The sequence below is a fragment of the Drosophila kikkawai genome, chromosome 3R (genome assembly GCF_030179895.1).
Source record: "Drosophila kikkawai strain 14028-0561.14 chromosome 3R, DkikHiC1v2, whole genome shotgun sequence".
Classification (NCBI taxonomy): Eukaryota; Metazoa; Arthropoda; class Insecta; order Diptera; family Drosophilidae; genus Drosophila; species Drosophila kikkawai.
The window spans coordinates 11735794-11760218 of record NC_091731.1 but is presented as its reverse complement, the minus strand read 5'-3'; the positions used below and the strand labels follow the sequence as shown (position 1 = coordinate 11760218).

The following is a 24425-nucleotide window of genomic DNA, read 5'->3' as shown; positions in this document are numbered from 1 at the left end:
CAACGCTTTGACCGCAACTACGAGAAATGTCGAGCCGGAAAAAAACGAGAACCTGCAGCAAGAAGAAGGAAAATTCCCCAGTAGGTAATTGCTGGCTGATGGCAGCTCTGATGCTGCTCCTCCTCGGCTTGGCCAACGCACTGAAGGCTGGGGAATCCATCGAGCTGGGAGCGGCAGCTGGCAGCCGGCCATCACTGAACATAAACAATGAGGACAGCTCCAGCCTGGAGCAGCTCATCGAGATGCGGCTGAATGAGTCGGCATCCTCATCCGTCCAGAGCAGGCAGTCGGAAGAGCTGTTGTCCAGGAAACGACGCTATTTGGTATTTCCGGAGGGCAGCTCCTTTCAGATGGGTAAGTCATTCCTGTCACAGCTTAGGGGCGTTGTTTAAAAAGGGGGTGAGTTTCGTTTAACAAGAAAAAGTTTATTAATTACGTGGTTTAAGAGATTTTCTGGTGGTATAAAAATAAGAGTATTTTTTGTAACCAAGAAACCCCTTTTGTATGCAGCCACTGCCTCTCGAGCCATGCAAATCACTCTCGCCTCACTTATCTTATCCTCTTCCGTTTAGTGTACGACGAAATCGTGGGTGTGGTTGACCACACCAACTACTTGATTCTGGGCATCACGGTGGCTCTGGCCTGGGAGCTGCCCAGCAAGCCACCCAGCGAGGAACTGGACGACCTGCTGACCAAGTTGGAGGACGGAACCCTGGACATCAGTCGCAACGATACCGTGTCAAACATAACCTATGTGGACGACGCCTCCGCAGCGCCCACAACCAGACCGCCCCCTGTCTACAGACCCAACTACATTAATTTGTCCAGTTTCGGGAGTGGAAGTGGGTCTGGGAGTGGCAGCAATTCCTACTACAGCTCAAACCCCGTCTTCCGGACGCCGATGCATCCGTCGTACCAATATGCGGACAGTTATTACAGCCGTCCGAAGGGTGGCAGGCGCAAGGACAATCACTACTACTACAGCCACCCGGGGTTAAGTGCGAGCAATCCGTTTACCAAGTGGTCTAGGCCCCACTACTCGCCTGCTCAGAACTCAAGATATCCTTACTGGGCGCTCCACTCAAGGTAAATAATACAATTTATAAAAAATACACCAAGTTTACATTAAATTATATAAAATTTAAAGAGTTAAAGACCGCTATTATGGTTATCAGAGCCAACAGGCGGCTCCGCCAGTGGCACAACGACGTCAGGATAGCTCCACCAGCACCACGACCACCACCAGAAAACCCACTCGCCCGCCGGCACCACGTCGCCATCACATATATCCGGTGTTTGGCAAGCGCAGCATTCCGGATGCAGCCAATCCCCACAAGCGTCAACGCCGCAGCGGAGTGGCCACCGAGCACGAGGACAAGATAAGCAGGCTGGAGCAGCTCCAGATCAAGCATCACCGCCATAGTCGCCAGGCGCTGTACGAGCGCGTGGAAAAGTATCTGGATAAGTAAGTACAGGGTCAAATGACATCCAACTTCAAAGGAAATGGCTTCTTATCCTATTTTAATTATGTAGAGTGTTTGACAAGAATACTGAAGGGTAAAGTACGAGCTTAAAAAAGCTTTAACAACATATATAATTATAAGGATTTTGAATTGATATTGAACACGAAATTTGTCCGTAGGATGTGTAACAGCAAATAAGTGGAACAAATTAATTAATCCACTGCCTTAATTAGCACATTTTAGTTCGTACAAATGATGTTAATTTTTCCCATAGACGCGGTCACCATGGTCGCCACTGCGTTTTGCGTACCCTCTGCGAGACGGGCCAGAAATCGGAGGAGAAGGAGCCCGGCACCTTTGTGGGCGAACTGATGCGAGCGGTGTTCACCATCCCGGAAGCCCTGGATAACGAGCCCGTTGCCTATCGCGACACCCACTATGACAAGGCTCACGCCTCCAAGCAGGACTGCGCCGCCCTCTATCCGGAGTGCAAGCAGTCCATGTGGCAGGCCCAGTTCGTTCAATAAACCCGAGTCCCTTCGAAAACTTGTTTTTTATTACAATTTAATTCCATTTGCCGCCACCGATAAGCCAGGCAAGTAGGTTAAGCTTGCAGGAGTCCCGAAACTGGCGGTCGCAGTCATCAGCATCCATGTGCATGATGCGGGAGTAGTCATCCTCCACGCCGGATAAGGTGGGCAAGCTATGGAATGGGTTGAGATATATTTCGAATTGTTTTCAACTAAAAACGATAGCCCTTTACTTACGTAAAAACCAACCGCACGATATCTTGAATCATGGAATATCCTCTAGGCAGAAGCAGTCGTTTGCTATCACAAATGGCTCTCAGGACACAGGCCTTGGCATCGATTCCCAGGCTAAAAAAGATTTTAAAGCTATCACCAAAACATAAAAAAAAATAAATAAGTTATCCTCACAGCTTGCTGAAGCCATCAAAGTGCTCGAACAATTGCCTGCGATCGCGGTGGCCATTGTAATGCCGCGAGTCGTCGATGTGGTCTAATTCCGGATAGTGTGCCGGCTCATGTAGCGCCATGTCGGGATCATAGGGATCGTACTGCCGTGACACAGACCTGACATCATCATAAGGTTCCACCTCGGGATCATAGTACTCTCCATTAGCCGATCTGTACCAGCGTTTCGACCACTTGGGCGACTCCGTTGTCCACTTGCTCCATCTGCCGGGTTGAGTGTACTTCTCATAGTTGTGCTTAGCGGGTGACCACTTTCCTTGATATTGTTCGCCATACTTCGACCATTTAGCCCACTTGCCAGGATCAGCATACGATGATGGCTTCGGGGGCCTCACATCAATACGATGGTGCAGCCTAATCGGATTGGGTTTCTTCAGGGGCGTGGCTTTGAAACGCCAATTGGTGCCCGGTATCCAGACATAAGTGGGTTCCGTTGTGGTTTTTGGTTTCTCCGTGGTGGTGGTCCTTTGGCGATATCGCTTAGGATAGACATCCTCGCGCTTTGTGGGCACTGGATAATAGCAGGCCTGCTCGATGTTCATGTTCACACCTTTGGGATAGGCCGAGATGAGGCCCTTGCTTAGCTGTCCTGTGAACTTCAAATTGGAACCAGGTGGAAATAGTACAAAGCGCTTCCGCCGAGAGAATACCCGTTCCAGCACATGGTTTAGTTCGGTATGATTGGCCTCCACTTGGAGCAGCGCAAAGCTGAAGAGGATCAACAGACCTAGATGCATGGTAGATAAGTACTGATTGAGACATCAAGAACGAGTATTGGATAAGTTTCAATTGAATTGAATTGTGTTTACTTGTGAGTGCTAATTGCATAGCCAACAATTGAGGAACTGAATTGAATAGGAGATTAAATTCAATATGTCACGAATGGGTGGATACCGTTGACTAGATTTTATACTTAGAAAAGCAAATAAAAACAAACAAAAAAACTGTAAAAACCTTGCCTATCATTAAGGAGCTTTCTCCTGACTTATTAAATATCATGAATCATAAGTATATTGTGACATATCTAAAGAAGTTTTAATAAAACTTATATAATAACTATAAATTAAATAAAATGTGCAACATAATATATATTTTTTATTTAATACTTTTATTCAACTCTTCCACTTAGCAACCAAATCAATAAATTCATATTACACTTGCTTTTCAACTCAGAGGCACAATCATCTGCTGCTCTGTCCATAATGCGAGTATAATCATCCTCCAGGCCATCCAAGCGAGGCAAACTATAATAACAAATTTTATATAAATATATAAATATACAATTAGGAAATTAAACAAAACAAAACTCACGTAAAAACTACACGCAGCATGTCCTGCAACATGGAATACCCAGGTGGCAAAAGCAACCGCTTGCTATCACAGATGGTTCTCAAAATACAAGACTTGACATCGATGCCAAAACTAAAAAGAAACCATAAATAAATTTATAAAATAAAAAAAAAAAAAACATTTTTAATATCAAAAGTTAAAATAAAAATATTTAAATTCAATATAAAATAAACCAACAGTGAACTCAGCTTGGTGAAACGATCAAACAGTGCTCGGCGATCGCGGTGTCCGTAGTAATGGTGGGACTGCCAGGCTTTACTATAGTTCTTCCACTTTGGTGACGCTGTAGTCCAATTTGACCATTTCGCCTTAGTTTGATCTAACTCTATCCACTTGTTCCACTTCTGTTCCTTGTTCCACTGATGCCATTTGTAGGGATTCCCATAACTATCATCATCAATGCGATGCGTTTTTGGCGGCGGTTGTCTCCACTTGGGTTTGGGCAGAGTCTGGGCCTTGAAGCGCCAATCGGTGCCGGGTATATAAACAATCGTATCCGGTAGCTTCTCCGGGTTCTTGGTAGTGGTCTTTGGCAAAAACCTCTTGGGATAAATATCATCAACAACACCCGGCACTGGAAAGTAGACCGCCTCCTCCAAGACAAATGATATTCCTTTGGGATACGTTGCCAGCAGGCCGGTGGCAAAGGAGCAGGTGAACTTTACAAACGATCCAGGTGGAAATAGAACCGCTCTTCTCCTCCTACTGAAAGCTCTAGCCGCTGCACCTTTAAGCTGGGATAAACCTTGATTTTCTCCCAAACTTGGCCAAAAAGCAGCAAGCAGCATCAGAACGATAAAGATTGTGGCTCGTAGCATCTTGACCAACTGAAAAGAACCAAGTAATCGTGGCTGTGCTCAGGGCTAGCCAGTTATTCCGTAGGCGCCAACCGATTGCCTAAATATTTACACAAAAACTGATTGACATCTTGATTTATTTACGGTGTCCATTAGCCTACCAACCCAATTTACGCAGCATTTGTAGGAGTTGAAATCAGTTCTTTAAGTAATTTGGCTGGCTGAAGACGAACAGACGGACTCAGAATGAAAACCAGTTGGCTGGGAGTCGGAATTCTAACCATTTTTGTATTCCATCACTCAGAGCCTTTGCTATGGCCAGCTTCGTCCAATTTGGGAGTAGGTTTTGTTTATAATTATTATTTTTATAAAGTACTTAATTACTTTCCCTCTAGCTAACCGTTTCGGTGTCCACACCCATTGCTGAACTCTTTCCCGAGCGCCGCATTTTGATAGATTGGTGCTTTGCCATATCCTACAATTATCCCTACAACCTGACCGAGTTCTATAGCATACCCATCTGGCCGGGATTTGCCAACTATAAAGCAAAACGGGAACTTACCCCCCGCATGGAACTAACAGATGAGAACTTCTACAGCAAATATGGACATAATTCGGGGACTGGCAGGCATCCCAAGGATTTCTCGGCTGCCGAACTCTATGCCTTCCTCGAGGATACTTTGGCCGGCTATGGTTTCCACGAAACTTGCCTTCTGCGAAGTGTGTGCGAGTTGGCTCAACATCCTTTTGATGACAACCACCAGCACATGCTTAGCGATATTGTAACCTTTATACTGAGGTGAGTATTTACCCTAAAAAAAGTTTATTTGAAAATCTAAAAAGAACTATATTTCAGTCCCTCCCAGCACGAGGGTTTCCTCGATAATGAAACAGTCTACAGACAAGCCTACGAGCAGGCAGAGCAGGATGGTTTTCTGGGTAGAGACTGCCGGAGATTGTACTCCCATTGCCACCATGACCTGTTACAGCTTATGAGTCAACTCATATTTCACTAATATAATAAATAATTAAATTATAAAATAAAAACAAAGGGAAGAGGCCTATACGACAATGTCTATGCGTTTCATTAGCAGCTTCAGGTAGCCTCTAATTAACGCAATGCCTCGCCGGGTGGAGCTTCAACTGAAACACTGTCCAGTCTGCGTCACATCAGAATGAGTCTCAGGTGCGTCTACTTGATCGGCGGTGTGCTGTCGCTGTGGAGCCTTTCCATCAGCCGAGCCGAGTTCCCTTTGCTTTTCCCGGCCTCCTCCGTTTACCAGATCACTTCCTCGCTCTCGGTGCCAGTGGTGATACCAGATCGCAAACTCTTCTGGGACTGGGGTCTTCAGATGAACTACGCCTTGCCTGCACAGCCCTCTTCTTTTTACGCAGCCACCATTTGGCCAGATGAGTTCTCACGGCGGGGCAAGCGTCAGCTAAGGAATGAGACGGCAAAGTATTTGCCGGCAGAAGGAAGAAGAGGAGTGACTTCGATGCATCCAAGTGATTTCACAGCCGGAGAGCTCTACGAGAGTCTGGAAAGCATGTTGGCCAGGTATGGTTTCGATGAGTCTTGCTTGCTGCGCAGTGTTTGCGAATTGGCAAGACATCCTTTTAAGGATACAGAGAACAACATGCTCACCGCTCTGCTGACCTTTACCCTGACGTGAGTCAAATATTAAATTTTAATTTTTCCACAATATATATCATGATACACTTGTGCATTTTATAATTTTTAAAAGTTAATTAACTATATTAAGTCAAAGCTCAAATCTAAATTTTTCGCCTGTTGAGGTTTGAAATTGGAAAAACCTTTGATAAATAAAAAGAATTCCTTATAAATCATATAGAAATTCAAGTAGAATTATTTATTTTTCTAAATTATATATAAATTCATTAATATTTAATTACAGACCATCTTTGCATGAAGCCTTCTCCCCTGGAGAAACCATATACCGCGAGGTGTACGAGCAGGCCGAGCAACAGGGATTCCTTGGCGAGGATTGCTCCCGTCTATATGCAAATTGCCCAATGGACTTCCTCAGCGGCATCAGCAGCCTATTAAGCTAGCAATACTTTAATTATATCCAATCCATCCACACAAGGATTTTGAAATCCCTTAAACATTCTGGACCTTTGCTCCGAGAATTTATAGGTGTGTCAGAGATATTCCGCAATCATTTGAATGCTTTAAATTCAATGAAAATTATCTCTGATAATGACTTTGTCTTGCCCCAATGAATATACATATACACAAACATTTGACTGCAACCATATTTATTTCATCTAACGAGTCGGGTGGCCAGGTTTATGATGTCTATTTCACAGCTGGGATAAGATAAATGGCATTGACCTCCGAAGAAGCCAATCTGCTCCGCTCGCTCGTATTGGTCCCGATAGAGCTGCTCGTCCTCGGAAAAGCCTTCATGTTGGGAGGGTCTAGAAGTGGCCAAAAAAACGTATTTATCAGCAAAAAGAATTATATATTTTAAAGAAATAATATAATAATTATTATAATTATAATGTAGATAATAAAAACGATTAGCTGCTTTTGTGTATCTAAGATTTCTTGAGCTTACGTGAGCAGGAATGTGATGACCTGGGTCACCATTCCATAGAAGTGATCCTTGGCAAAGGGATGCAGGGCCAGCTCGCAGACGCTGCGCAGCAGACAGGTCCTGTGAAATCCATATGTCTCCAGCATGTGCTCCAGGCCCGAGTACAGCTGCCCGGCCGTGAAATCACCCGGATGCATGCCATCCCCCAGCTCCAACTGATTTTTTTGCTGTTGCTGATTCGCATCCAAGCCATTGTCCTCAAGCTGTCGCTTCTGTCTTCGCGCCAGCTCATCCGCCCAGATGCTGGCGTTGTAGAAGGCGGAGACCGTTGCCGGCAGGTTGTAGTTCATCTGGAAGCCCATGTCTATGAAGACCTTTGTGCGGGTGGGGAGATCCACTGGTATCGAGACCGACGAGGTCAGCTGCAGCACCGTGGAGGCTGGATAAAGCAATAGTCCCCGGATCGGGTCAATCAGGCTGACCAGCAGCAGCAGATACTTTCCTACGTTCTGGTTCTTTGGACAATGCATGACGATGTGATCCACTTGGAAAACACGAATAAAGCCCCCCAAAATCTGGCTCTAGCCATTGTCTATTTGGGGATTAATTAAGGCAGGCTCTAAATAAACGGATCAACGACCAGCGACAGATGCGTGAGCAGCAATTAGAACGGTTCACGAGACAGCTCGGAAACTGGAGCGCATGCTCCGTCATCCATATTCGGTGGGCAGCGTGATCTAGCCAATCAAGAAGTGCGTGTATTCTACTCTTGGAGAAGATTTCAATCCGTGCACTCATTAGAAGAAACTATAGTTGTGAGCACACTGAGAAAAACACAAGAATTAATAGATGAAATTTAGGAAACGAAATTTAATAGATAAAAATTGTATTAAGAAAACATGGACTGATAATAAACAGAGAGAAATATTATTATTTACATAATTAAATTAAAACCTTAGGAGAATATTTCCTGTGTACCATTTCCCCATAGAAAAATGTGAATTTCTTCGGTAAACAAATATTGCGTTGGTTGTCTTTCGTGGCTTCTATCCGAGTTTAAACAATGCCGGATTAGTAAGCATTGCACACGAAAACAAACAAGATGGTCCAGAGGTTTTTTGCCTGGCTCTTGCTGCTCCTAATGGCGGCTTCCACCATCGTTCTGGTGGCAAGTCACACCAAAGCTAATTATAGTCCGTATGGAAGTGGTAACAGCACTAGCCTGGGCCACAGTAATACCCCATTGAGTCGCTCGAAGCGATTGGCCATCTATAATGGCCAGGGAATTGTCAAGGTGTGATCACTAGGATTCTCTTCAAAATCCCATTCTTAATCCCATTCCTCAGCTTGTACCCAGTTTAGCTTATCCGGTGAAGCAGACCGACAAGGAGCAGTCCTTCTGGTGGTTCTTCAACTTTCAGGGTCAGTGGATTCCCACCACCATTCCCATTTACTGGTGGAGCTTTTGGAATACCACCGCCTTTGTGTCCACCGCTCGTGAGTGGCGCAAGGACATGAAGTTGAAGCTCACGCACGACGAGGCCCGATCCTGGGTCTATAATGCCATCGAAGTGGGCATGGAACAGTGAGTATCTTAGAAAATTTCATAACAATCTCAATATATTTTTTCTTATTACCAGGCTAGACAAGGAGAACGGAGCCACCTGCCTGCTAAGGAGTATCTGCGAGATCTCCCAGAAGCCCTTCCAGAGCAGCAATATTTTCAGCGAGATTGTTAACGCGGTGCTAGTGTAAGTATAATTTGTATTTTGTTAATTAATAATATAATTATCTAATAAATTTTAAGACCGAGCCTGGATAATGTAGCTGAAAAGTATCTCCACGCACGTAACGCAGGACGTGGTGGAGCCGACTGCGAACGGACCTACAGTGACTGCAACCCGTTGCTATGGATTCTAGTCAAAAACATGGCCAAGAATCCTTTTTGATTGGACTATGGCAAGCACTCGGAATCGCTTTATTTACCGAAAACAATAAATGTTAAATTTTTTTTATATATTGTGGCTACTGCGCAGATCACTTCCTAAGCTTTCGGGCTGCCTCTTGCCGGTATCGCTCCCAAACTTCGCAGAGCATAGGCGTTTTCAGGCAAAAGCACTCTACAGCGGGAGGGGGTCTGATCTCGGGGTGATTGCACTCGGAGTACGAAGGATAGGGAGCCAGAGGCTTTACACAGTCAGAGGGCCCACGACCAGGCTTGCAGGTGGGCGGTCTACGGCCATCTCGATGACAGCGCCGGGCGAGTTTGGGACAGTCACCTTCACTCTTTGGTGGGCATGGCTGTGGGCAGGCAGTTAAGGGCTTTGCGGAGGGCTTTCGTCGTTTGGTCGGCGCTGGCTTGGCCTTCGCGTAGCAGCAGATCTTCTTCGGCTTTATCTGGATGGGCGGGCAGGCCACCCAAGTCTGCCAGTATTTCCGCTTGGCCTTGTCAGACTCCACATAGTAGATGTCGTCGAAGCGCGGGTTAAATGGGCAGTGAAGATCGTCTGGCTCACAGAATGGGTTCAGCCACATGGATGGCTCCTTGGTCACCTTTTTCTTTTCTTCCTTCTTTGTCACTATTAACTCGGGCTTACCGCAAGGGAACTTTGCGAATTTCTTGGGACATTTGTCCTCACCCTTCTTCTGGCAACCAGACTTGTAACGAACACACCTGCCCACGACACTGTGAATGCGCGGAGAGCGGAACAGTCCGTGAGCCAAAGTCAATTTAAATACCATTCTGTTTTAGTGAAATTGGTTGCTCTTGACCGAAACTGAAAATTTAGGCCGGAAATTTTGTTCGGTTAATTTTGAATGGAAATACTGGATGCGAAAAACGACTAACCAGCTCCGAAGCGAACTGAGTACTGAAAATTTTCAGTTACCCCCTGAGCTACCAAAATGACTCAAGGCGACATTTCATTTCAAAAGTTTACTTGGTTCAAATTTTTTGGGCACTCGGTGTAAGGAAATCCAGCACCTTGTAGGGACAACTGGGGGCGTAGAACCGAGCGCAATCCTGGACATCCATACGATGCCTGTACTTCCTGTCGGCTATCTCCTCGGGCACTCTGAAAAAGGACTAGTCAATGCTGGTCTTATATTTTGGAATGTTCTTTCACTTACGTCAGCACAATCCGCACTAGATCATCCATTAGGAAGCCTTGATCATGGCCCGCATTAAGTCTAGCTCGAAGCTCGCACATGGCTCTCTTGATACACGATCTGAGGTCCAACTGAAAACTGAGGATAAAGTTAAAAACTTTTTCGGGAATAGAATTTTGAATATAGTTTACACTTTTCCCAGGGCTTCGAACTGATCGAATATTTCTCTGCGCTCCCTGTATCCACGATTTAGCTTCCAGCTAGGAACTTGGGCCCACGATTCGTAGACCTCTTCTTCGGGTTCATATGCATTCTTACGAGAAACAGGTGATGATGGATACCAGGGTGTTTGGTAAAATGAATCTCTATTAAAGGCAGGACTGAAACATTTCATTTTAAATATTTTTCTTTACTAACGAGAGATATATGCTTCACCTGGCATAAGAAGTAGTTCTGTAGGGTTCCCAAGAATTAGTTTTGCCTTGGTAGAATGAATCCCTAATTACAAAAAAATAATATCTGTAGGCAAAAGTTAAATCAATAATTGATTATTAAAAAGCATACCTGGCCTTGGAAGTTACCTTGTAAGGTCCCCAGTATTTCGATTGGGTTTGGTATAATGGATCCCTATTAAGAAGGAGAAAGTAAAATGTTTCTTGAGACCTCCAAGATAGAGTGCTCTACCATTTACCTGGCAATAGATGCTGTTTTAGAAGGGGTTTCATATGAATAAGAGCTCGCAGGTCGTTGGTAATGAGACCAATCCCATCGGCGTTTTGGTGTAGGTTTGGGCTTCAACCTCTTTAGGATTTTGGGCTGCCAACCCTCAACCGTGTCGGGCAATGGAACGTACATATCAAACTCCAGACTATACTGAAGACCACTGGGTCGACCGCCGACAATGATTTTTGTTAGGGCGGCCGTCAGCAAGATAGAAGCCTTGTCCGGAAAGACTAAGCCTCGCACCCGTCGCGAGAGCAAGCGATTTTCCAGCACTCCGGGGCCCTTCGCCATATGAGTGCGGTTTCCCTGTACCGCTAAGATGGCTCCGAGCCAAAGAATTACCCAGACAGTGGACCACATGCCGTCGCTCCAAGAACTAAACTGAGGAGTGCCAGGTACTAGACGCAGAAAATTAACGCCCAGGGGAGTTAAGTGCGCTAATTGAGACAGGTGATGTAAGTCCGAGGCGATCGAGTGGGCCTTGAGCCAGTCGGAGCTTACATGTCACATAGGACCCAATGGAACGATTTCACTTTATCAGTAGCAGAGCTAGGCTCCATTTAGGCATCTCAACCGAATTGAATTTTAGAGTTACATACTTTTTAAACGTATCATAATGGTGAACCTTCAAGGCAACACCCGGATGATGGTAAACCGCTACATCGAGCTCCTGCGAGCCCGCATTCAGTGTGCTCCAACACGTCACATCGCAGAGCGGCATCGACGCGTGCCTTACAAGCGGCGTCAGTATTCTGAGCAGGCGGTTAGGGAACGGGAAAAGGCGGATAGCTACCACAAGAACAAGCGGCGCTCCATGTGGGAGCAGACCCAATCCTACGGCGGACGATTCTCAGAGCCAGAGGATCATAAACGCGTGGACAGCAATCAGTATCGGCCCAAAAAGCTGGAGCAACGCAGATACAACTGCACCTGGAACGATTTCCCAAAGAAAGTAGTGGAAAAGCAATGCAACCCATACACTCCGCCGTTAGAGGAGGAGGCACCGAAGCGGCGTAGATCTCCGGTAAGGTTTATAAAAGTTTTTAAAGTTATTTAAATATATATTTTGTTTTATTTGGAACCAAAGGGGGATCGCCCTAACACTGCCAGGCCCTTCGACGACGAGGCAGCTGCCTTCATCAACCAGTGGGACAGTAACACTGCCATGATAAATCGGAACAAGTATGTGCGGTCCACTGACTCCTGCCCAACGCCATTGGTGAATCGTGATTTTGAGTGTATACTGCCAGACCGAAAGCGGATGTTTCAATACTAGTCCGGCTCGTATTCAACTGGCTTGGGTGGGTTCCAACGCCAGTAGACGCACAAGTTCAGAAAACATGCGATGTTCAAGAATCAAAATTATATCAAGTGTACGTCAAAGTCCAGACTTTCAATAAATCTACCATGCAAATTTTAAACTAGTTTATTGTATTTCATTATTTTTTTTTTTTAACTATTTTCCGTTATTATATAAAGTTGATTGTTAAATTTAAAAAATAACAGCTGAATTTTAACTTTGCTACTTTCAATGTGGCCAAACATCTTGTTACGTAGGTATATTTTAGTAGTCAAGGTACTGCAACACTTCCTTAATTGTTTTGTTTACTTCTTCGGCGGTTCAATTTTTAATTGATTTTGCGGCATGGCGCTGCTTAGAAAAGGGACAAACAGCTTGTTCGGAAGCTTCCGACGCTTCGCCAGCAGTGGTTGCACCATCTACAGCTTGAGTTCCGGTCATGTCAAGTGCGGCGTTTCCGTTATACGGGTCTCTGGCCCACAGACAAAGAAGGCGCTCCGGGCCATTGTTGCCAATAAAGAGTACGAGCCAAAGGCAAGTTAATTAAACATATCAAAATAAATATACATTTAATAGCGTGATTATATATGTATAATAATCAGCAAGCCAGGAGGCCGAAGAAGGGCATACACTTTATTAAGATCACAGGATCTCAGGATTTAAAAAAACGTCAATCATTATTCTTGCAATTTTAATATCGTAACAAATGGCATTGTGCCAAAACTAAGGTATTTTGGGTTGCTGATTAAAAATATATAATTCATGGCCTGCTATCTCAATGAATCCAAACAATATTACCCGCTTAAAAAGAGTAAAAAGCAAGCGAAACCAAGAAAATTAATGCTAAAATGTATCCTCAGCTCGTGCGACCGAGATCTTATCTTGTTATAGTCCCAAATAATATATAAAATAAATAAATATTAAAATAATATAATATATATTTCACTAGGCCCGTCAGGCGTACCTGAAATCCTTTTTTCATCCTGCCAGCAAGGAAATGATTGACCGTGGCCTGCTACTCTGGTTTCCTGGACCAGCCTCTTTTACTGGCGAAGATTCCTGCGAGTTCCAGGTACACGGTTCTCTGGCCGTAATTGCCGCCATGCTGGATGCCCTGGGCAAGGTAGATGGTCTTAGGCCAGCCCAGCCGGGGGAATTCACAAAAAGAGCGTTTTTCGGTGGCAAACTAGATTTGACAGAGGTGGAGGGACTGGCGGATCTCATTCATGCCGAAACAGAGGCCCAAAGAAAGCAAGTGCGTATATGAAGGAACTCCTTGCCAAAGGTTGGACAATATCTAATATAATACCGCCCTCTTCCAGGCCTTGCTGCAGAGCACCGGCGCTCTAGCCCGCCTGTACGACAATTGGCGCCGAAGACTCATCCGCTGTGCCGCCCACCTGGAGGCCTATATTGACTTTGCCGAGGATGAGCAGATTGAGGGCGGCGTCATCCTGCAACTCAGCAAAGAACTGAAAGCGGTGAGGCGCGATATAGTTGAACATCTTAGTGACCAGCGGCAAGGCGAGCTTCTGCGCGATGGTGTCCGCACCGTGATCATTGGAGCTCCCAATGTGGGCAAGAGCAGTCTGCTCAATTTGCTCTGCCAAAGATCCATCTCTATAGTCACAGATCAGGCCGGAACGACAAGAGACATCATAGAAACAATGCACAATTTCGGAGGATACCCCGTTGTATTTTCGGATACGGCGGGACTACGACGAGATACTACGGATAGTATAGAACAGGAGGGCATGCAGAGGGCCAAGGCCTGTCTGGCCCAATCGGATTTGATATTGCTCCTAGTGGATGCCAAGAATGTTATAAAACTGACGCACAACGACTCTGTGCCGCAGTTTGTGGATAACTACCTAAACGAACTGGATATTCCTTTGGACTTGTGCAATGGTAAAAGACTTCAGCTGGTGGCCAACAAAACGGACACGCTGTCGGAGGAGGAGTTCCAGCAACTGGACAAACTCTCTAATATTTTACCCATATCATGCCATAAGCCCGATAAAATGCCTGTATTTCTGGGCAGCCTGGAAAAGCAGCTGCAAGAACTGTGCGGCGAGCCCAGGGCGGAGAACCCGCGCATCACAAACACACGCTACCGACAGCAACTGGAGCGCTGCATCCAGCACATCGACATATTTCTACGAGATTACAGACCCGATGTTTACCCTGACTTGGCTATTGCGGCCGCCAAGCTGCGCAACTCCGTGCGTTGCATCGAACGCATCACCGGGCATGTGAGCTGCGAAGATATACTCGACGTCGTGTTCAAAGATTTCTGCATTGGAAAATGACTTGATAATAATAGTTTAATTAAGTTAGGCTCAAAGATTGTAATGTAATACTGCCCGTTCGTTGAGTATTTAATAAATGAGAACTTTTAAGTCTTGAAGCTTTTAAGGGGCTGGAGATAATTTAAAATAAATAGGCCTTTTTAATATCATATATCGGATATTATTAGGTAATTTTAAATAATAGACGTCATTTTAGAATAATAGGTTAAATGATTAATTCTTTTGTATTTAATTAAAATTATGTGTGGATCTAGAAATTTAAAAAATTTATTATTTTAATAATTTTAAAAATGTAATTTGCTTGGAAACCCGTTAATTCTGGATAAACTTTGCGTTAGGGATTTAATGTTTATATTCGATTTCAACCACCTGGCCACACTGTCAGATATTGTTTACGTGTTTTGCTAGGCGACTTCTGTGTTGTTTTTTGTTTTAAAAAAATATGTCATCCTGGATTACAGGACTGGCGGACAAAGCCGAAAACATTCTTAACAAGCTCGACCAAAATGCGGCCACGGCGCTCCAAACAGACAATCCAACCGGGTCAGCGGATCCCATGCGAAGGAGCATGAACAGTAGCACCCAATCTCTGTCGCTGAAGTCCACTCTCTCGCCAGCGAGGCGTTCGGTTGCCAACAGCACGTCGAGTGTCAAGAGCGAGGGCAGCGGTTCTGTGGTCACCAAGGAAATGCGCCATAAGATGACCGCATCGACCAGTTCCTCAAACACGCCTGAGGGCAACTCCATGGACACCCATGAACTGGCTGCTTTCAAGATTGCTCTGAACGAGATCACGGCCGAGAGGGATGAGCTGCGTCTTCGTTTGAACGAACTCAACCATGACAGCGAGAATTTCGCATTGCAGCAGCGGAGTCAGGAGCTGGAAACTCTGGCCCAAACCCTCTCGGAGGAGAGAGACAAGGCGGTGCACGATCTCAATGAAGCGCAGACTGCTCATATGTCCTACGTGCACTCCATTTCCGAGCTAGAAACCAATCTGGCAAAACTGCAGCAGGAATACATGAGTGCTGCCCACAAGCTTCAGATGCAGACAAAGGAAACCGAGCAGCAGCGTCAGGAACTGCAGGAGTACCGCACCAAGGCCCAGAGAGCCTTGCAGGCCAAGGATGCCCTCATCGCGGAGCTCAAAGCACAACCAGTAGATGAAGGTGGGGATTCAGGCCTGGTAGCCAAGGACAGCGAGACGCGCTTCTTGCAAATCGAATATGATTCTTTGAAACAAGAGCTGGAGCACGCCAATGAGGAGCTCCAGAAGGCTCGTCTACAGCTGGACGATTACCTATCGCAGGAAAGACAACGCCAAGTGGAGCTTAGCTCGGCGCTCCAGCGCGAGGAGACATTAGCCAAGGAGCTCCGCCAATCTCGAGAGCACAGCGTGACCTCCGAATCCGAGCAGCGCATTCTGACCCAGGAACTCTCCTCGCTGCGGCAGCAGCTCAGCAACCAAATGGCCGCATCCGCAACACGCCTGCAGGAGAAGGAGCTACAGCTGCAGCAGATGCGCCAGCGGCTCAGCGAGGATGCCAACAGTGGAGCCAAGAACGACTACGAGGCCCGGCTTAAGGCACTCACCCAATCGCTGGTGGAACGGCAAGGCCTCTTGGAGCGCGTCACATCCGAGAGAAATGCCCTGCGACTGCAGCACGAGAAGATCCAAGGGCAGCTTCAGCAAAATATGCATCTGGTGGAGATGGAGAGCCATAGAGGTGGCAACCGCAACTCCATGCTTTCCAACAGCACGGACGATGGTGAGGGCATTAAATATAACATATTTTTCTATTCATAAAAAATACATATTAAAAAATTCCCCAGCCAAGGCCCAATTTCCGCTGCTGATGCACCCGAGTCCCTTCGACAATCGTGTGGCTCGCCGATTTAAGCGCGCCCTGCGCCAGGCGGACTCCATGGGCATCAGGGTGGGCGCCTTCCTAAGACGCTATCCCATGATGCGTGTCTCTGTGATCGTTTATGTGGCCCTGCTCCATCTCTGGGTCATGTTTGTGCTGCTGTCCACGACGCCAAACTAATCGAATAGCTTCTAGTTAATTGAGCAATTGTTTTATTTTTAAATATTGTATTTTACACGCGAAAAATTTGATATCTAGGAGTACGAGTATATGTGTGTCATGTTTGTGATTACAGCAATTGTATATATCCGTTAGTATACTTGTTGTGTATGTGTGTTTCGCACTCGATCTAAATTCAATATTCAATAAACATCAACTATGTACAGAAATTGCAATTGGTTTAACGCTAAAAACATCAAGCAAACGAATAACAAGACCGAAGAAAAGAACGTTTCGTCACAGGTCAAATATTGCATAAAGAATCCAACTAGAGAGACCGTAAAGTTAAGTAAACGTGACTCAGATTCACTGTCAGTTGCTGGGCAGAGCTGGCAGCGTGTTAGCTAAGCGGAAGAATATAGAGAGTAGAGGCTTTTGGGACGATTCGCGTAGAACAGGCGCTATATGCCCCGCAAGCATTTGTATCAGTCATCGGCATGGTAGCTCACATAGACGGCATCGCCCCCCAGGCTAATCAGGCATTGGCCCTGTAAATACATAATAGTTTTGAATCCAATTAAAAGTATATTAAATATAAGTATTCATATACCTGATTCTTGTGCTGGTTATCGAACAGCATGAGTTCTGTGATGTAGAATGAGACCATGGCATTGCCGCCCAGCGAAGCAATGTGAGCTCTCACCACGGCCAGCAGCTCTGTGATAAAGCCATGGACAAAGCCGCTAATGCCGCCATTCTCCCGGATAGAGGTGCTCTCCCGGATAAAGAAAAAGTTCAGATTGCCTAGGTATTTATCTATTCGGCCGCCAGGTATGAAGCTAAGTGGGGTCAAATCCACTCCATAACGATCCCGCAGGGGAAACTGGTAAGAAATCCAAATATAATATGATTTAAAGTAAAATATATTTAATTACTTACATATCGATTTCTGGGAACCGCTCCCACACTCAGCGGCTTAACTCCCGTGGATGGCAAACCCGACACCAGGTTGCTAAGCCGCGATGGTGAGGTTTTGCGCATTTTAAATGAACTCATACCAAACGGCGGTATGGCGGTGCTAGTCGGCGTGGGGGTGTCCACCATCTGATCCTCATCCAGTGGAAAAATGTAATCCTCCTCCTGCAGCATACGTTTTCCATTCAATTCAGGCTGGGACTGGGACTGGGACTCATGGAATCCGTTTTGCTGTTGTGGCTGCGGCTGCTGCTGTTGCTGCTGCTGCATCACTCGGCCACGTCCGCGGTACTTCACTTTACTGGCATCGCTCAGACCCATGGCCATGCCAGTTACTAGCAGTTGGATTTGATCCTAACAGGATATAGAATATATATTTTTATATTTTGCCATATTACTTTTTTATTTACCGTTTCGGGCAGATCTAGTCGGAAGCGAAGATCGCAGATGGCACAAGGTATCATGGTGCGCAGCTTAAAGTAAATTGTCTGCAGGAGTCTGTGAAAATGTATATTTTTATATCAAATTCTGGAGTTACATTTCAAGACCCACCTCTGAAAGTGCTTGGGAAACCCATTAACACTCTGTCCCACCTCGAGACGTGCACGCCACACTTGAGTGAACATCTGAAGATTTTTGACTGTGTCCATTTCCAGCATGCCCGGCACCTGCTGTGTGTTGACCACATGGAAGCCCTCCGGGGGATATGGTTCCATCAGCAGCGATATAATCTCCAAGTCCTCAATGTCATCGACTTCTAACACACAAAGCTCCTTGTTGCCGCAGTTCAAATCAATCTCATTCATTTCCTCCTCATCCGAGTCATCGGTATCGGATTGCTTGTCCGTCGAGGGGGCGGCAGAGGCCGCTGCTCCCGCATCGGGGTCCAAGCTCTTTAGCTGATAGATCTCCTGATTGCGTTCGAACGTTTCCTGCAGCTTCTTTTGCAGCTCGTTCAGCTTTTGCTTGTCGGTCCACGAGTTTCCGGCCACAATCTTCGGTACCTGCGGCACTGGCAGAGCACTGAGGAATAAGGCCGTTCCCGTGGCTATCAGTGCTATCATGCGCTCGCCTATAGCCACCTGGGTGCGTAACCCAAAGATGGCATTCATGCCCTTCGCCTTCAGCTTGTTAATAAGCACGCGATGCAGTTCGTACTCCAGGAAGGGAAGACCATCCGATATCTCTTTGGCATTTAGTTCTGCTCGCAGATCTCTCTTGGCGCGCACCACTTGAGCCTGCATGAAGCAGCCACGTCCAGTGACCTGCATGAATTCCGGAACCTCCAACGTGGCCAGGAGTACGTCCGGTACACGTCCCTTGCGACAAACAGCGCACTTCTTCATCTTCACGTTGAAGGGGACGGAGCTTAGGTTGTAGGGTATATGGCAAATGGCGCAGGCATTGCGTGGTCCATTGAGCGGCGGAAGGCCATAACGCTTACCCGTCGAACTGGTCCCTGTACCCAGCGAACCAGTGTCTTTTCCTGTGCCCGATGCTTCTCCGGTGCTGCTACCATTTGCCTCGCGCTCCTCTAGGGAATTCGACATGGCCGCACTAGCTGTGGCCTTGGACATGGTAAAGATATCGGTTTGGGACACAGATCTATTGAAGACCATATTGATTACTGCGGCCGTTCCAGTGGCAGATAAGACGCACACGTCGTCGCTGTATAGATAATAGGGATTTATTAGACCTTCTTAAACAGCTTTCTTAAATTTGTTTCGATTCCTTACGATATGGTTGTGGTCTCCGCATAACCCAGCACTACATTGCAGCCCAGGGAACGCGCATGAGAGCGGATCTCCATGCGCAGTTCTGTCCACCAGCTGTCACGTACTTCCGGCTCATCCGGATTGGGCACTCGCTCCAGCAGCTTCACGGAACGAGCTGCCACAGTGGCACCCAAATGGAGGATGAAGCCCGTTGGGTACTTGGTCATGGTCAGAAAGGGATACTCCAACATGTCCAGGCTGTCAGTGCCAGGTTTAGCTCCAACCGTTGGCTGCGTTAGACGCATCATTGCCGTGGCGGCCACTAAGCGCTCGCTGGCCACACAAATTGAGTTTCCTGTGAATGAAGGACACACGAAAAAGTTGGATTATACAATTACATTAAATGATATTTGCTCACGAGGGTCTTACACGTAATGAATACATTTATATTTACAGCATGTCTTAGACCTGTGTGGAATGAGTGAGAGTCTTGAGTCTTGCAACCGCACATATAATTGTGAAATCGTGTTCCTCTTCAGATTCTTGAATATTTTAATTTTGTGATCTTGTAAATTGTACATTCAGTTTTTAATATAATGATATTCCCTGCCAAAATACCAAAATAAAATGATTATTGGTCAGAGTTACTGAATCGGTGGTTACCAACCTCAGAAACATGCTTCATTTTCCTAATTTGAACCTAGGCTCTAGTTGTGAAGTGGAGAAAAAGCCGTTTAAAGTTTCTGAAGCGGCCACAATAACACTTGTATACCTTGCATACATTCTTGATTTAAGACACTTAGAGTCTTAATTCGATAACAAAACTTTCACAGAATATTCTATTAATTATACAAAAATTTTAAACAAAACAAAAATGAAAAAAAATATTGGTTTACATGTATGGATGTGTATCTTCCCTTAAGCTAACACAATAAAATTAGTTTCTCCACTTGCTGCTAATGCTCATGCAAATGCATGATCGTTCCGCTCTTGTTCATTATACTATCCTTCCTTTAAATGGACCCACTGAATGGCTGTGTGTTATAACATTTAGGTAACGTTCAGATCGGATAAGGCATACGTAAGATAAAGAGTGGGAAAGTCTTGGCAACAGAACACCCGCCGGAAAAAAGGGGAAAAGACAGGAAGGCACACACACGCACAGATAAACAGAGAGAGATACATCGAGAAAGGACATCGAGTTTAGGCGGCAGCATCTACTTACGCTTCCGGTTGAATGAAAAGGCTATGCCTGATGGCGAGATGCAGCAGTGGACGCAAAGATAGAACGTTTGGAAGAGACGTTTACGGTTACTCAGAGACGAGACGGTGAAATAAAGACACACGGTAACGGCAACACACACTAGTTATTGAGCAGCAGTAGTCTGGTGCTTGGATGCTTAGAGCCTATAGCCTTAGCCTAAATCTTAACTACAGATGCAAAAGATCAGCCCTGATTCCAGCTCTTAGGCGTAAGAGCTTTTTAGTCTAAATTATTCTGTAAAACTAGTTTACCTTATATTATTTATTTGTAATTTAATAAATCACATAAAATTATAATCGGAAAATGGAATCAGAGCTGTTATTCTGACGAAACTCCCCTACATACCTTTGGGCGTGACACTCAAGTCGGAATCAGAGGAGCGCCGGCAGATCTCGCCAACTGTGGTCGGCACCATTGTGGTGGCCGTCGATGTGGTCGAGGTGGATGCACTGTCCGCATTCGTGGTGGCCGAGATGCCGCTCTTCGAGGGGCTGGGCGTTAGCTTCAGCCGATTGCTGCCCACCGGAGATGCAAAGCGTTTCAGGCTAGGACTACTGCCCTCCACTGTTGTCGGTATACTTGATGGTCCTGATGGTCCACCCACTAACCCTGGCTGCTGTTGGAGGTCAGTGCTGGATCTAAGTTCGCGTGGTGGTTGTTGTTGTTGTTGGCGAATGGCAAATGGAGCAAGCAGTGATGATTCATTATTTTGGTTACTATGGTTAGTACTATTAGAGATATTTACAAAACGATCTAATTGGGCACGACTAGGGGGCGGAGAGTTATTGTAATCGAAGGCGACTAGCTCGGAGTGGGTGGGTGTGGGTGTGGAGGGGCATACGCGCAGCTCGGGCGCCTTCAGCAGCAACGTGTTGGGGGGCACTGGAGGTGCAAAACATTCGGGGGCCACTAGATGATTCAGTGAGGCACTGCGCTGCAAACTCTTCCCGTAGCTGGGCAGAAAGTTTAGCTGCAACATGGAAGAGGAGCCACTAAGGCTACATCCTGGCCAGTCACCGCTGCAAGTTGGCAACTCCGGTTGTGAGCTGTAGTACGGCTTGCGTTCCAGCGAGGGCACGAAGGGGTGCTTTGGCTTCTTTTCCAAATCACTTTCTTTGGGCTTTATATGCATCAGCTTTTGGAGACGTCGCGAGAAGCCCTTTAGGTCCTCCAGCAGATTGTGGTGCCTGGGTCCCAGGTCCTGCTGGCTGTTCTCGCAGCTGCGTGTTTCTCCCGGCTTAATCCAGTTGTCCTGCAGGTTATCCTCGTCCTGGGAGTCCTCAACATTGCTATCGGGCGGAGCTATTTCCAGGTCCAACTGCAGGGACTCCTCCGAGTCCGTAGAGTAGTTGGAGGTTGGTCGACTCTTGGCCAAAAACTCATCTACCGGCAAATCTGGCGCCGAACGAGTATTCTCCTGATACTCTGACAAACCGGGCACAGTGAGGAAACTCTTGGTAGACACATGGCCACCAGGACGCACGCCAGTGTCGTTGCTAATTGAACGCACTATAAACGGAGCATTGGAGGACTTGATGCTCGGGAGAGCAAAGCGCGACTTGCGCCGCCGTCTGAAACTCGACGGAGTGGTACTTGATCCTCCTCCTCCTCCAAAGATGGTGCTTAGCGATTGTGTGGCATTTTCTGGAATCTTAGGCTCTATTCGACGTATCAGCGTGGCATATTTCTGGGTAAAAACTTTGCTCGAGGAGAGAGTTAAGCGGCGCATGCGATGTCTCAGTTTCTTCTCGCGACTCCTGTCGCCACGCTCGTCCTCCTGCCTGATAAGATCCTGCATCAGCTCCGCGTCCTCCGTGTCGCTGCTGGCACTTTCCAGGTAAAACGTTGCTGCCGCCGCCGCTGCTGCTGCAGATGAAGGCGCCGACGAGCTGGGCTCCCTGTATATATTGAGACGATATTGGGGCGTGCGGCCGGAAAGCGGCAGACTCAAGCTGCTCGCTCCCGCACAGTTGAGGAAGTCTAGATACTTTCGAGACAGTCTAGCCATTTTTGTGGGTAAGTGAGGGTGGTACGTAAATGTTTTATAAACAGAAACACGAGACAACAACGAAACAACAACGATTTGAACGTGCAATACGATACGACAAGGAGCGAAATTAAAGAGATCGAGGGATGAACATCGTCGTAGGTATTTCGGTGTGGGTTGGAGAACGTTCAAGAGAAGAGAAAAATTGCTTTAAAACACGTTTAAATTTGCTTTCTACTAGCACCTACAGTCGATAAACTGAATAATATATCCAAGATCTTTTACGTATAAGGGCAGGAAAAGGATAATACTCTTGCAGATTTGTAATTATATTGACTTGAATGGACTTCTACAAAAAATTTAAATAAATCTCTCTGTGTTTATATAAAAAACAAATAATAATATAATTAAACTAAGCTCTAACAACGTTAAGTTCTATGAAAAATCACAAATGCCCTGCCAGAGTATTATCACAAATTTTTGTATCACTGAATTTAACCTTTTTATATTGTTTGTATATTTCTCAAATAATACTCACTCCTCGATCAGGGCCACATCCGCGCTATTTGGCTGACTGCTGCTGGTGTCTTTGATCAGTGTAACAGCTGTGCCCACTCCTCGGGCCACCACGCCCACATCACCCTCCAGATCAAAGCACTGGGTATAGCCAATTACGGCATTGGCGCCCATGTTTATGGCTTTCAGGCCCATTTTCCGCTGTACCTGGCCGGACAACTTGAGAAAGACCACCTGTCGGGCCTCGTTCGAAGCACGCGGCGTCCGTATCTTGTCGATCCACTGATATTCAGGATCGTCATTGACCACGAGCTCTTCGACAAAGCCGTGAATCACCTGGGCGCGGTAGCCAAAAGGCACGCACTGGGCTGTGGAAATAAGGATATTTATTTTACATAATTAAAGGATCCTATTAAAAGAATACATACAGTGGAAGAAGGGTATACCACAGGAGCTCTGTCGGAACTTGTTGACGTCCGAGAAGAGATCCACTTTGACGATGACATTGATTTCACCGCGGATCCCGTGCATTGTGTCGAAAACGGGAATCCAGCCGGACAGCACAGTGCCCTTACCGTGCACCGCCTGACTGGAGCTCTCCAGGCACAGTGGATTCAGGCTGATGTTCACCTTACCGATGGCATCGTTGGCCGAGTACGTATCATAGTCCATCAGTCGGATTTGCAGCGGTTCGTCCTGCAGCTCTGCATCGTCCACCTCGAAGCGAAACCTGGCAAGAAACGTAGGGGTTACTTGGGTACGTCATCCCTGGCAAGGGCACCTCTTACCAATCGGTGTTCCAAGTGGGATTCAAGCTCTTGCGGAACACATCCGTCTTGTGGGTCACGGAAGCCAGTTTGATTTCCACGAACGCGTCCGTCGTCTCGCTGCTCTTGTCCATTACCGGCAGGTTGCGCGCCGCCTTGATCTTCACCCCCACCTTGCCTGGCATCCTGTCGCTGTCGCCTGTCCCCTTTTCACCAAATTGATACCACAATTATTCGCCCAAAACTATTCACGTTTTAACTTGTGTTTTCCATTTTCCTCTTGGTTCTCAGTGTGACCGCAGTCGGGAACTGGCAAAATCCGCACAAAGGGGATTGAAAAATATTGGCAGTATATAAAAATTTAGTACTACTTAAATATAAATAAAATACATACTTAAAAAACAAACTTTTAAATTATTTTCAAACCACAAAACCCTACATTACTTTTAAGGAATTTATTTAATTAAAATAAAAAAAATAATAATAATTAAAAATTGCATATTTAAAAATCGTAATTTTAATTTTAATTATATTCGAATTCAAGAACCCAAAAATAATATTTCTATAT

The 24425-nt window shown here is 46.0% G+C and overlaps 13 protein-coding genes across 15 annotated transcripts; 7 read left to right on the top strand and 6 right to left on the bottom strand.

Moving 5' to 3' along the window:
* The first annotated feature begins 8 nt into the window (after positions 1-8).
* LOC108073173 (uncharacterized) lies at positions 9-1990 on the top strand. The gene is made up of 4 exons (XM_017164678.3): positions 9-354; positions 573-1086; positions 1148-1465; positions 1738-1990. Exons 1-4 carry the CDS (start codon positions 27-29, stop codon positions 1988-1990), a joined length of 1413 nt encoding a protein of 470 aa, XP_017020167.1. The 5' UTR covers positions 9-26.
* Positions 1572-3195, bottom strand: LOC108073174 (uncharacterized). The gene is made up of 3 exons (XM_017164680.2): positions 2402-3195; positions 2231-2341; positions 1572-2166 (listed from the first exon to the last, which is right to left on the bottom strand). The coding sequence occupies exons 1-3, from the start codon at positions 3193-3195 to the stop codon at positions 2028-2030; spliced, it is 1044 nt and encodes a 347-aa protein (XP_017020169.1). The 3' UTR covers positions 1572-2027.
* A 371-nt stretch (positions 3196-3566) lies between these two features.
* Positions 3567-4626, bottom strand: LOC108073197 (uncharacterized). Its single transcript, XM_017164712.1, has 3 exons — positions 3986-4626; positions 3770-3880; positions 3567-3702 (listed from the first exon to the last, which is right to left on the bottom strand). Exons 1-3 carry the CDS (start codon positions 4624-4626, stop codon positions 3567-3569), a joined length of 888 nt encoding a protein of 295 aa, XP_017020201.1.
* Positions 4627-4845: 219 nt separating this feature from the next.
* LOC108073187 (uncharacterized) lies at positions 4846-5671 on the top strand. Its single transcript, XM_017164699.2, has 3 exons — positions 4846-4944; positions 5001-5404; positions 5462-5671. Exons 1-3 carry the CDS (start codon positions 4852-4854, stop codon positions 5619-5621), a joined length of 657 nt encoding a protein of 218 aa, XP_017020188.1. The 5' UTR covers positions 4846-4851; the 3' UTR covers positions 5622-5671.
* A 109-nt stretch (positions 5672-5780) lies between these two features.
* Positions 5781-6678, top strand: LOC108073196 (uncharacterized). The gene is made up of 2 exons (XM_017164711.1): positions 5781-6274; positions 6522-6678. Exons 1-2 carry the CDS (start codon positions 5781-5783, stop codon positions 6676-6678), a joined length of 651 nt encoding a protein of 216 aa, XP_017020200.1.
* Positions 6679-6875: 197 nt separating this feature from the next.
* LOC108073186 (uncharacterized) lies at positions 6876-8001 on the bottom strand. The gene is made up of 2 exons (XM_017164698.3): positions 7188-8001; positions 6876-7047 (listed from the first exon to the last, which is right to left on the bottom strand). The coding sequence occupies exons 1-2, from the start codon at positions 7694-7696 to the stop codon at positions 6891-6893; spliced, it is 666 nt and encodes a 221-aa protein (XP_017020187.1). The 5' UTR covers positions 7697-8001; the 3' UTR covers positions 6876-6890.
* A 267-nt stretch (positions 8002-8268) lies between these two features.
* On the top strand, positions 8269-9992 carry LOC108073156 (uncharacterized). The gene is made up of 4 exons (XM_017164663.3): positions 8269-8460; positions 8513-8751; positions 8807-8917; positions 8974-9992. The coding sequence occupies exons 1-4, from the start codon at positions 8269-8271 to the stop codon at positions 9113-9115; spliced, it is 684 nt and encodes a 227-aa protein (XP_017020152.1). The 3' UTR covers positions 9116-9992.
* On the bottom strand, positions 9106-10047 carry LOC108073169 (uncharacterized). The gene has a single exon (XM_017164676.3). It carries the CDS (start codon positions 9906-9908, stop codon positions 9204-9206), a length of 705 nt encoding a protein of 234 aa, XP_017020165.1. The 5' UTR covers positions 9909-10047; the 3' UTR covers positions 9106-9203.
* A 57-nt stretch (positions 10048-10104) lies between these two features.
* LOC108073155 (uncharacterized) lies at positions 10105-11427 on the bottom strand. Its single transcript, XM_017164662.2, has 6 exons — positions 10966-11427; positions 10839-10901; positions 10710-10772; positions 10466-10654; positions 10296-10412; positions 10105-10240 (listed from the first exon to the last, which is right to left on the bottom strand). The coding sequence occupies exons 1-6, from the start codon at positions 11355-11357 to the stop codon at positions 10111-10113; spliced, it is 954 nt and encodes a 317-aa protein (XP_017020151.1). The 5' UTR covers positions 11358-11427; the 3' UTR covers positions 10105-10110.
* Positions 11428-11513: 86 nt separating this feature from the next.
* On the top strand, positions 11514-12421 carry LOC108073179 (uncharacterized). The gene is made up of 2 exons (XM_017164685.3): positions 11514-12021; positions 12085-12421. The coding sequence occupies exons 1-2, from the start codon at positions 11614-11616 to the stop codon at positions 12271-12273; spliced, it is 597 nt and encodes a 198-aa protein (XP_017020174.1). The 5' UTR covers positions 11514-11613; the 3' UTR covers positions 12274-12421.
* A 157-nt stretch (positions 12422-12578) lies between these two features.
* Positions 12579-14696, top strand: LOC108073166 (tRNA modification GTPase GTPBP3, mitochondrial). The gene is made up of 3 exons (XM_017164673.3): positions 12579-12831; positions 13247-13552; positions 13620-14696. The coding sequence occupies exons 1-3, from the start codon at positions 12643-12645 to the stop codon at positions 14604-14606; spliced, it is 1482 nt and encodes a 493-aa protein (XP_017020162.1). The 5' UTR covers positions 12579-12642; the 3' UTR covers positions 14607-14696.
* Positions 14697-14982: 286 nt separating this feature from the next.
* Golgin84 (golgin A5) lies at positions 14983-16863 on the top strand. The gene is made up of 2 exons (XM_017164790.2): positions 14983-16375; positions 16440-16863. Exons 1-2 carry the CDS (start codon positions 15049-15051, stop codon positions 16652-16654), a joined length of 1542 nt encoding a protein of 513 aa, XP_017020279.1. The 5' UTR covers positions 14983-15048; the 3' UTR covers positions 16655-16863.
* Positions 16664-24171, bottom strand: LOC108073237 (C2 domain-containing protein 5). Of its 3 annotated transcripts, XM_070286322.1 has the most exons (11): positions 23879-24168; positions 23519-23820; positions 23113-23458; positions 20933-21225; positions 20549-20575; positions 19345-19678; positions 18161-19276; positions 18019-18106; positions 17573-17962; positions 17244-17516; positions 16664-17181 (listed from the first exon to the last, which is right to left on the bottom strand). In XM_070286322.1, the coding sequence occupies exons 1-11, from the start codon at positions 24040-24042 to the stop codon at positions 17119-17121; spliced, it is 3396 nt and encodes a 1131-aa protein (XP_070142423.1). In that variant the 5' UTR covers positions 24043-24168; the 3' UTR covers positions 16664-17118. The 3 variants fall into 3 exon arrangements, with proteins under 3 accessions (XP_070142423.1, XP_017020276.1, XP_017020278.1); XM_017164787.3 differs by lacking the exon at positions 20549-20575 and having other exon boundaries at positions 20933-22587; positions 23879-24171; XM_017164789.3 differs by lacking the exon at positions 20549-20575 and having other exon boundaries at positions 23879-24167.
* Between the last annotated feature and the right edge of the window lie 254 nt (positions 24172-24425).